This window comes from Schistosoma mansoni, chromosome 1, assembly GCF_000237925.1.
Source record: "Schistosoma mansoni strain Puerto Rico chromosome 1, complete genome".
NCBI classification, from domain to species: domain Eukaryota; kingdom Metazoa; phylum Platyhelminthes; class Trematoda; order Strigeidida; family Schistosomatidae; genus Schistosoma; species Schistosoma mansoni.
In genome coordinates this window covers 25,748,899-25,760,786 of record NC_031495.1, presented here as the reverse complement: position 1 = coordinate 25,760,786, position 11,888 = coordinate 25,748,899, and the positions used below count along the sequence as shown (strand labels likewise).

The following is an 11,888-nucleotide window of genomic DNA, read 5'->3' as shown; positions in this document are numbered from 1 at the left end:
GTTCCACTACTGAATGTTGAGCATTGGTTATCGTTCATATCCAAATACCTTGCTGCTCCTCGGTTTCTCTTTTTTTCTCTTCAGAATCTTGCCCTGAGGGTGAAGCTAAGTAACTTCTGACATCTGGAACAAGCTCGACGAACGCGCTTTCCCAAGGTCATAGTTCAAACCAGGCGCTCCATAAGCCTACTTTATAACAGCTATAAACTTAAAAAGCTGCATTACATAAATACTTAGCACGACCGAAATCCTAATACACTTTTTGTCGAGATTGGATCTGGTATGTAACGTGGACGCCATGCCCCTTTGGAAACTATTCTTATGAAAACACATTATATCTAAACGAATGAACTGCTATCAACTTTTATAGATTATAATTACTAAGTAACCTTGCTTGGGATGCATACTGTAGATCATGCCTGTAAAAATGGCGTGTACCTGCTATTGCAGAAATATATTATTATTATTATTATTATTATTAAATAAGTTGAGCGTTGGATAGAAACCTAATCATAAACATATTATTTGTTATATCTCAATATGTAGAAATTTACCCTCTCCATCACGGAATACCGTAGCGTGAATGACAATTCCCACTTCATTTTGTGAGGTTGCCAAGCCAGGGTCAAAGTGACAAACGAGAGTAGGGTTTATTCTCAGTCTTTTAGATGAGCAAAGTTTACTTGATAAAACAAATGGGTTGTGTGGATAAAATAGTCCTGCCAATCCATTTTATTTTCCACAAACAGTTCTTAAACCTCTCTAGCGACCTTAGATTATGCTCAGTCGAATCCACTGAAAATGACAAATTATTATTTGGTGAAGTACTAACGAATATGCAACGACAGTTGATTGATAGAATTTGGTCAGACTGAGAAGTTTGCATCAAGGCTATAAGGGGATACTTGAACTACTATCAGACTATGAATATCGATATGTTCTCAATCCAATAAGTTTATTTCACTGAACGATCCCTTATCGACAAACAAAAGCCTTTGTCTCCTAGTTACAATACTCCAATAATAATAAAGTCAGTACCCACAGTTCGTGTCCACTATGACCTCAACTTTGGTTCAACAAAGTACTTCTAACCCGACCTAAAAGCTAGACTGATTTGTCGCAAACTATATATCCTAGAAAGGAAACTTCTAGTTTGGATATGGTTCATTGAACGATTCAGGAAGGAGGGTATTTTGTTTTGTAAACATCATCTTAAATCGCTCTAATCTTCAAAGAGAGGCTATAAATCGTCCATATAAAGTGGTTAGTTACTTGTATCACAGTACCAGCTAATATGATATAATTATAGTCTTTGAGGAGATAAAGATTATTTTTACCGACAAACTTCTTATCCTAACAGCACAGTTTTTATGGGGTGTCTATTATATCACAAACCTATTTATTATGGTGGATCAACATTCTTGATTGAAAGGGTCCGAAAGGCATCTTATATCTTGAATTTTCAAAAGCTTCCAGTCAATTCATTCGTAAAAGCACTTACACTTCAAAGTGTAAAGTAGTTCATCTGCGACATGTTGCAGACCATAGTTACAACATAGGAAACTCCTCTCTAGAAGTATCTCATGTCGAAAAAGATTTAGGAGTGTTAGTACCTTACGACCTGAGGTCGTACGCTAACTGCGTCAAAAACGCCTTTCGAGAAAACTTTGCACAGGCAACATTGAAGCGCATTTTTGGCCAGTTTGAAGGTAGAACTTTCCACATAATCTTCAACAGTTTTATTCGTCCCCATTTAGAGTACGAAACATAGTATTTCCTCCCTCCCTCCCTCCAAAAGGATAAGGACAGTGAAAACTGCATTCATTTAAACAAAACAAAAACAAAACAAACTTAATCGTATAGAAATGTAAATTGATGATTCTTTTTTTCCTTCACCCGTCAGAGTATAGGCGCCTTAGAGGTGACCTTCTTATGACTTACAGTATCCCTAACACTTCTGTTCATCCTCTTAAACATCCAATTAAGCTTAGTCACAATACTAACCTTAGGGGTAACACCCAGAAACTGGTGACCCAACGGACTGTAGATACAATTTCCACTCCTCAAGATTTTTCAAATGCTGGAATTCGCTGCCGACTGAGCTAGTCCAAGCGACTTCCCAGGAGTCCTTTAAGAGGAAACTTGACTTATTCTTAAGGACTAAGGATAACATAATATTATGACTTACCAATTTCTTTTTTTCCTCTGTTATCGTTAATATACTTAGGTTCTTGCTTGGAGGTATTGGTGATCCACTGCTACTAGACACAGAAGCCCGTTAAGCGAAAGTTTCTTCTATTCCGTTCACAACCATTTGACCCATTTGAATGATTCCGCGGCACATTTGACTCATGACGCTCCTTCCAATGGAAAATGGGGAAGGCATTCTCTGTGCACTAAAGTGTATGGTCTTCATTTTATAAGCTCACAAACCATAGGTTTTGAACAAGAAAAACCTTTATCTATACCACCAATTCTCGAGGATTACATCAAACAGATATCCAGGAATGGACAAACAAGGTAAATCCATCACCTTTTAGTTTATCTTATTAGGCTCCCATGGATATATGTGAAACCTCTGCTATTGCATAAATACAACAAAGTGGTCGACTCATTCATATCCGAAGGGAGTGGATTAGATTACTCAATGTTAGCTACTCCACCTCACTTAAGTGAACTTAGGCAGCGAGTGTTCAATACTCTCAAAAGACTTGATGGGTAAGTTGTTATTCCAGAAGACTTTTCTGCAAGAATACCTTTTACTATTCAGAGAATTTGCGAGTTGTTTGATAGTCCTACTCGTCACTACCAAAGAGTGGATAAGTTCCTTAGAGGACTAGAAAAGGTAATACACGTATATTAAATTCATTAGTCGCAGGTTTGTATGGTGGTGTCCACAGTAGATCCTTATGGAAAGTAAGTTAACGTGTGACTTTTACACTATACCATTCTTTCCGACAAAACATTGCATCCGAAACTGTCCCAGTCATCATATCAGAGGCTTGCGTGCGATGCTGTGCTCTGTTGAATGTTTTTGCAGCTTATGTAGTCATGGCTCTAATAATGAATAGGGTAAAATAATTTATATTGCTGGAGCTGAGCAACACCTTTAGCGGTATTGAGATTCCCAGGCCGAATTTTGGCCAGTGACAAAACTAAGGATTTATCTCTAAAAAAGTGGTGAAGACCAAATGTCTATGTTATTTTTAAGTAGTTTCCGAGTTCATTAAGGTCCATAATCAATCTTTTTAAACCTCGGAACGAACTCATGCTAGAGACGCTCGTTCGAGTGGTAAGTTTATACCCAGCTAGCCGAGCAAGTCAAATAGTTTTGTAAGTATGTGGTAACTTTCACGATAATTGTATACAAAAGTTCTGAAAAAAGACACTAAATGAGATGCGACATAAGTGTTTATTGTTTACTGCATCAGCAGATACATGATCTAGTTGAGTTTCTTTTGTTTTGATTTACCCCCTAATCCTGTTTGCCACTAGTTGTGATATCAAAACCGTTCATTTCGCTTTGAGGGGCGATAAACTCTGTGGTTGTGCAACTTATATTAACATTTTTTCTTTCGCCGCGTCAGCCATTATATTTTTTGAAACCAGAGTAGTGTGGGCGTTTCACACATCGTGTATTTGCATGACGAGATATTTGTCACCCGTACTCATTTATCCTCGTCTAGTTTTCCACAGTAGAGTTTTCAGGGTAATAAGTTGGAGCAAAGTTTGCGCTAACATTGTCTTAGGGATAGACACCAGTCGATACTTATTTGCGTTTTTTGCAAAATTTAAAACCATTTGATCTGACATTTCCTCTGTATATTAGTCGAGTCAGTCAGTCAGTCATAAACACCATAGAACCCAGCACAAATATGCATTAGTCCATGTTGCCACGCCGTAATGCATTAAAATGAAGTTATCAAAAATATAAATAGATTGGGCTATCTGTAAACAATGGGTGGTGTTAATTTATGATTTCATCACAGTGAAAGGAAAATCAGTAGTCCATAACGAATATTATTATGTACTCGGAAGCTTCCGTTATCTTCCACTCGTGAGATTATAATTTATGGACAACCTTTGAGCGACGCCAAAGTGACCTTAAGAATGGACATCTGCTGATCAGGACTAAATAAGGGTCATAAACCAGTTAGAATTATGATTTACATTTGTTTAAGGTTAAAAATTAGATTTAAGGTTTTCTTCACGAACTGACATCAGCTATGATACCAGAACTCTATTCAGTCAAATTTACGAATAAATTTCACGCCAAAATTCAAGACGTTATTTTATATCTGATTGGTTCGTCCATAAATGATAGTCTCGCCCCTACTTTTTGTCCAGATTATGTGCTGAAAGCTTATCAAAACAGAATTTTAAGTAATGTTACTTCTAGCTCTATTGTTAAATTTATGTTTTAGTTAATATTCATTGTTTTCAGCAAAATTCACCAAGAAGATCCCAGGTTCCCAAGCCGTGCTGGTTTGGATGACTGTGGGTTAATAATGGAGGGTCCTGTTACTTCACCACCCACCTCTCCATCTCCTGACAATCCTCAAGTACACCATATTTCCAAGTCCTCAGATGAAGAGATCACTGAGGAAGAAGATGACGAAGGTGAGGATAATAGTAGTGATGGGAGTGATGAACGACAATCACCAAAAGCTGAACATAGTATGAATCCAAATCCATTAATGAACAACTCGTGTGCAAGTTCATGGCTTTTCAAAGCACAAAATGCATCGAATCTTCCACATACTCCTCCAATGCCGTTTCGTAGTTCTATTACCAAAACCAGGTTGACGGACCAGTCTTTAGCAAGTGCTCCTTTACTCAGTGTAAGTTTGTTGGCTGAGTAGTTATCTTATTCGCCTTAGACATGAAATTACCTTTTCCTTGGTTAAAGTTCAAATTTGATTGTGTTTTTAAGCGTATAAACTTTGTGTAAATGTGATTATCGTGCTCAAATAAGAGCTAGGCTATAGCTTACAAAGTAAATACATGATTAGTCAAGCAGTAGTCTACTTCTGCATGAAACATGGTAAATGTTATAATAATGTTTCTAAAAATTTAAGAAAATTTTCTTTTCTTGTAGGGTTTGTGTGGTAGTCTTCTCTCTGCATACTCAAATAATGACGAAGATTACGACCAACTTAATCGACCATCAGAAAGTAAACATACTGATTCTAATACCCAAGTTAATTCCGATCACTTATCGTCTGTTGGATCTGATTTCTGCTCTGAGCCATCTGAGTGTTTACATGCCTTACCTGTAGAATCTAACCTACAAGAAAAACCATCAGATGATTCACGTAAACTCTCTCCAGCTGCACAAGATGAAATGCAAGATAATTCTCTTCCATGGAATGAGGCGACTAAAATGCCAATCGTCAACTCGGAAACATTGGAAGACACAATAGCTCAGTGTGATAAATTAGATGAAGTATCTAGCAGTGGTCTTAAACCTTCAGTTTCCAATGTCAACCGAAATGATTCTCCTTCTAGAGGATTAGAGGTTAGTATCAAAATGAGTTTTGTGTAATATATATTTAGTCAATTTAGGAACGCTAATCTTCAACTACTCTGTGACAATATATTAAATGGATATAGAGGGTTTCAATAACACTGTATTTTACTCAAGTTCTCACTTCCAAATGCGAATTGTTAGTTTTTTTAACGAAACTCCTAAGTGATCTAATCACGGTGCTATCAAGTTTAGAATGCTTTTTTATTGGACGGAAACGTCTTACTGCTAGTGATTTATGGATAGTGTTTATGTCGAAGATAATGTCTTAGTATTCACATTAAACATATTAATCAGTGACTCAGAATTCTATACAATTTATCTGTTTCCGCTAATGTTCTGCCCTAGTAATACTGGAAACAAGTCTTAAGCTTTTGAATTCAGATAAAAGCAATAAATTCCTCATCCATTATGAAAGTTTATGAATTCTAATACTTCACTGTACGTCTCAAATCTTGTTCGAATTCTGTGACGTTTAGTGGATAACAAAATTTTGCTTTGGCTTTATAGCTCGACACAACTGGAGATGAAAGTGGTTTGGCTGGTTGTCAAGTCCTGAGACCTATTGGTCAACTCGAAGCATTTGTACAAAACTTAAATTCTGAGGTTTCTAGCTCAGTAACGTCTGTACCATTGCACAGTGGGTCTCCGAAATCTACAAGTGACCCGTCTGCTCATTTGAGTTGTGTATCATCTATGGAGGACCCAAATCATCAGGTAAATCAAATTTGTATTCCTAATTTTTATGTTTTTGAAAGATAGTTCTACTCTTGGTAGCATGATTATTGTAGTTTAATTAAAAACGAAATGAGTCAGTAACCGAAAGATGACATCTTAGTTTATGTGAATTCTCTCTTTTGTAAAATATCGGATTTAACATCGACTAAGATCATCTTATTATGATGTATCGTACAAATCAGTTTATCTTTTTGAAATATAGTCACCTAAAAAGCTTCAGTGCATGTTTTCGAGTCTTTGATGATCCTCAATTGCAAAAATCGTAGTAGCAAGTCTTCAAAGTCTAAGTCATTGATCTAATTTACTATAGTGTATGGTCATTGAACCTAATAAATACTTCTGTAAAGTACATCACTCCAGTTGGTTTGAAAGTCTTTACTTTTCCAGTTTCATTCTTACTGTGATAGTTTCAGCGTTAGCACCAAAAATTCATGTTACAGATACTCAAATCTCCTAAAATAACTTGTAAGACCTATTATCTCATCATTTGTTTTTTTGCAACTTTAGATTTGGTGCTTTTCTTTTCAAACTGTATATTTTTTCTTAGCATTCATAAAGATGCCCTCCTTATCAACTTGTTGATATGTGTTATTTCGTTACCGTTTTCAAGAATATCAGTCCCTAAGTAGGATCTAAGATCATGTATTCTCCATCTGTATTTCTGACGTTACTGACCTGATTTCAGGTTAGACATAAGAGAGTCGCATTACCAAAATTACCTGGTCATTGTATTTATGGACTGTTTTTATTTTTTAGGGATCAATTACTTCATCTAACTCACTCTTACCTGTTTTGATTGGCGTTAGACGTCCCCGTTCGCCGGGAATGGATTCGAGTGGTAGTGATCTGAATGTTTCGACAAGTAAAGGTGCAGATTTGTCGGAAAGTCCTGCTAAAAGACGTAGACTCCCGTCTTCAGATTTAACTGAAACAGTAGAATCCAGTACAGATTCATTAGTAAGTTTTATCCCTTATAGTTTTAGTCAGTGGATAAGATACAATGTTTTGATAACTATAAATACAATCAAAGTTTGAGATTATATCACTTTCTAGTTTCGTAGGTGATATATTTTTCATGGAATTATTATTTGTTGTTTAGATTCGGGCTCCCGGTGCAGTATTCCAGCCCTCACACATACCGAGTGATTTGTGTGGCGCATATGAATTTGGTGCCTTCTTGTATTAGTGTTTGTGTTTAAACAATGATAATAAATAATTGATAATTAGTTATCTGAGATTATTTAGTGTTACATTCGTCTCTACAGTCTTGATTATGAACCCTAATTTATATTATCTTTAAACTATTATTAGTTTCCAAATCTGAAATGTTATTGCTGGTCATCCGTTCGAATCCAGTAATTTTTCTCCTGACATTAAAAAAATTGAGTTGATGTGAAGACGACATCTTTCTTGCTATGGGTTTATTATATAAAGCAGGTTGTTTAATTAATCAACCACCATTACAAATAATCCTTCATTAAACGAACGTAAGCTTCATTTTAAAACTGAAAACTATCCATGTAGCGTCAGAACATTGACAAATCATAAGCATTTAAAACAGATAAACAAAGTTGGATTCAAGTTCACCACTTATTTAAAAATGACTCAGTTCTCTTTTGTTTTATTTAGATCTGTTATTTAAAATTTTATAGGTTGTTTTAATGTACTTGTGTAGTAGAAAAATAAATTCGGAGAATTTATTTTTTAGATTTTAGTCTGTGATTATATGAAATACTGGTGTGGGAAATTTTAACTTTTTGAAATTTAGCCATAAGTGCAAAGTTAATGCTATTCATTGGGTATATTCTTACTATAATTTATGCATTCGAGACTGTCTAACGTATTGAAACCAATCTTTTTTCGTTCCAACAGGTTGGGATTAGTTTCCAGATTGTGACTTCATCATCTTTGGCATTGAATGATTCTCCTCCCATTATTATGTGTAATCCTACGAATCAAACTCGTGATATGGATTCTGGTGAATGCATTTTTGAAGCCTCAGAAAATTCTAGTTCTGGTCAGTCTGTAGTCGATCCAATCTCAGCTAGTGATAACATATCTAACTTACATGGAGTAGTAAACATTAGTTTCCCACAAAATTCTGAGTTAAGTTCAGAATCTGTGGAAGGAAGTGAAACAGTTTCTATAAACAATGATAATATTGGCCTATCAACTATAAACTTGTCGAATATTAATTCAGAAACCGGAGAGGAAGAGTCATAGTATCTCTTTTTCAATTATAACTATTTACCAATGTTTTATAGAAAAAATATTGTGGTCTCAAGAAATTTCATAAAAATATTTTTAAAGTGTATATCGTATTACTTTTATTACCGTTGTAAAACTTACAAACCTGTTTGTTGTTTTCATGTTTTCTGATTGTAATTGTTATTTTTAATATTCTTTGGTTAGTCAAGCTTGATACAGTGTGTTATTCATAACTATGTATTAGTCTTGGTAGAGGATTGATAAAGGACAATCTAATTTATTGGTTATTTTGGTGTTTTAAGTGGCTTATGTTTCTCATTGTAAATCTCACTCTTCAAGAACTTGAATAAATCTGCATCGTTCATTTTCGATATCAAAGATGTTATCATTTGGCAATTTGAATCTTATTTTATCTTTTACAGACAGTCAATTTAGTAACATTGTCACACAAAGTAAAGAGTTCCTATCAGAACTGTAGAGGTTTACAAGTTTTATAATAAAAAAAATGCTAGATTATTGTCGCCATTATTTGTGTATTTGAATTCTATATACCTGGGGTATGATTTAACGTAGAAAAAAACCTATAAGCTAAGATTTTAATTACTTGACATTGAGAATTCATTTGGATTTCGAAACGTTGAAAAGTAGAAGCACTGATGCGTTTCAGTGCTTCTAGGTTTCCCATGGTGGTCTAACTTCAGTTGACTCATGATCTCAACCATTAAAATTACTATAATATCCACAAAAACCATTTTTGATATTAAAAATTAATTTTTATTTACAATTTCTATTTGACTATTTGGATTTATATGTTTCTCACTACTCATGCTATCTCAAATAAACACTAAAGGTGTAGAAGATAGGGTCATCTGACTACATCTTTGTGAACACTTGATCTAAAGGTCAACCACACTTCAGAGAGTTGAAAATATTGTTACAAATGATTTGAAAAGTTGGTATCATTTTTAAAAGACCAAAATTTCAGCACTATTTTCCCTAAAGGATTTTATTTATTTATTTAAACACATAAATATTGGTACAAGGAAGCACCAGATAAATATGCGCCTCACAAATCTCATTCGATTTGTGTGAGGGCTGTGATACTGCTCAGGTGCCCAGACTGAAGCAGGTGGTTTTCTTAGGGGGCCACACCCCGAGCCTTTGACCTGAAGGTCTAGTCCACAAGGCAGTAGAGCATCGTGAGGAGATGCAGTCCCATAGTAGCCGGTGACCAACAATAGGTTCATACGCCATTCGTTCCATCAGAATCCTGGAGCCCCACGTGCACCCATTGGTTTGGAATCAGGGTTTTCCCAACTCCCCTTAGGTGGACTCGCCGTGTCCACCAACCCCGGTTTAAGCGCCGGACATTCGCTTTTCGTCCTCTCACTTTCGTGAACAACACCCCCGCCACGAGAAGGCAATGGGTAGGACTTCCCTGGCAGAGGCTATATATTCGCGTGGCCATGTGAGAACATTTGGGGAGGGAGAATGGACTCTCCCCACTCTCGGCCGTACCAGGGCATTTGGGGGCTCCCAAAAGGAATTTGAAGCTCACTACAGTTACAATATTATCAAGCGAAGGTGACCTATGTACCCGTGTACAGCTTGAAAGTGACCTGTAAAGAAATTACTAAATTTATTGTACTAAGTTAACTAATTATTGCCAGTTTAAAACTGAACCAAAGGTAACCATCATGGAAGTACAGCGCATATGTAATAATGTTCCGAGTTAGCAAAACATGTACACTGCGTACTCAACGACAATTTCAACATGGCAGTAAGAGCATGAATTTAAAAGATAATTTACTTTACAAACACACTGAGGCAATAAAGGTCAACATTAAGATTGCTACTTATAAATGTTTGAAAGTAGTTTGAGTGTTTTCATTTATTTTATTGTCAACGTTGTACATGTTTCCAGGCTTTTTAATATTGAATGTGAAAAAACAATAATTTTCTATGCATTCTGGAAACAGTATTGGATACGATTAGTAACACCTTAGTGTCTCGGTTGAATAAAAGAAAAAACAATTATTGGTTGGGAACATAAAAGACGCTAATGTCTTCCTAGAAAATATATTTTATTTCATATCTCTTTATCACGGACTGATTAAACTACATTCAATTATTTCTTCCAAAAAAATAAGAAAACTAAATATTATTTAGATAACTTACATGTTATATTATTGTTTGTTGGAGACAAGTTTGTCGTATGTTTAAGATTTTACAGTAGTACAAAAAGAATTGTTGCTGAATTTTATGAGAAATAGACAAAATAAATCACTTTTTATTTTGCTCTGTCTGGATTTTAATGAATTTTACTTTAGTTTTTATTTATAGTTATTGCTGTTCTAAGTTACAAAAAAAGAGGTATCCAAGAGTATATTCTCCTTTTGAAAAAGAAAATTTCTATGAATTAACAACACATACGAAAGGTTGGATTGTATGGTTCTTTCAAGACCATAGTTTTTCCAGTTTAAATAATAATAATAACAACAGTGTAGCATTTCTGGTTATATGGTCTCTTGTGCTCATTGTTCAAACACTTTAGGGACTGAATAGTTACTATGAATTGACTCTAAACAATAGAGGTTTACACTAGAGCATAATTTTTCGATGAAAGTAGTTGTTAGCATGGAACAGTATCATCAGCGAGCAAGTATAGTACCGCATTGCTGTTATAATATGATCAGAGTGTAATAAAAAGCATTTCCACGTCAGCTTCAGATCCTAGAACCAAAAAGAAGAAGTTACCGTTTCATTTCTTTGAGCGATGAGAATTTGGATAGTCTTCAAGGCATTCTGTATCCATTAAGCTGTTGTACTGTTTTATACTCGTTAATTAATATAAAAAATTTTGAATATGACTTGCATTCAAATGTTCTCAAAACCTCTACAATAAATAAAATACAATTTAGTAAACAAACAAGGGTTTAGATAATTTACATTGAGGTCCGTCTTTTGCATGGGGGTTACTGATATAATTACGTTTTCTAGGAATCTGTACATCGTAGTCGCATAGTATTGTATAAGTCAACATCGTATCTGTCTAGTCCTTATTGCTGTCCGAATTCTGTCTCAGTCCAGCAGGAGGCCAGTAGAAGCCCAAATAGCTTAACGGTAACGTCTCTGTCAGTGATAATGAGTGATACACAGAGGATATAATTTCCCCCAAGGTTGTAGATTCATCTTGTTGGAGAATATCATGTAGTAATAAACCTGGATTTTCGTTGACTACCTTGAATCACCTAACATCCAAACGTAGATGACGAGAATTTCCATGTATAGTCCTTTTTGTATAGATATCATCATTTTAAGTACTATACAAATGAACTCAGTTGCCTCACGCTTATCGGTAATTTTTGAAATTAGTTAACAAAAATATACTACACTGTTTCAACATATTTGCGAT

The 11,888-nt window shown here is 35.2% G+C and overlaps 1 protein-coding gene across 1 annotated transcript; it reads left to right on the top strand.

Moving 5' to 3' along the window:
• Positions 1-2,340: 2,340 nt before the first annotated feature.
• Smp_073290 (putative protein phosphatase) lies at positions 2,341-9,022 on the top strand. Its single transcript, XM_018793831.1, has 10 exons — positions 2,341-2,403; positions 2,439-2,520; positions 2,554-2,718; positions 2,752-2,845; positions 2,879-2,916; positions 4,445-4,841; positions 5,099-5,518; positions 6,038-6,244; positions 7,022-7,222; positions 8,138-9,022. Exons 1-10 carry the CDS (start codon positions 2,352-2,354, stop codon positions 8,486-8,488), a joined length of 2,007 nt encoding a protein of 668 aa, XP_018648304.1. The 5' UTR covers positions 2,341-2,351; the 3' UTR covers positions 8,489-9,022.
• The last annotated feature ends 2,866 nt before the right edge of the window (positions 9,023-11,888 follow it).

Excerpts from the sequence above, each read along its gene's own strand:
- Smp_073290 (XM_018793831.1), top strand. The coding sequence starts at position 2,352 with ATGACGCTCCTTCCAATGGAAAATGGGGAAGGCATTCTCTGTGCACTA. Across the intron at positions 2,404-2,438 it reads CATTCTCTGTGCACTAAAGT|GTTTTGAACAAGAAAAACCT; the intron begins GTATGGTCTTCA and ends CACAAACCATAG. Across the intron at positions 4,842-5,098 it reads CAAGTGCTCCTTTACTCAGT|GGTTTGTGTGGTAGTCTTCT; the intron begins GTAAGTTTGTTG and ends CTTTTCTTGTAG.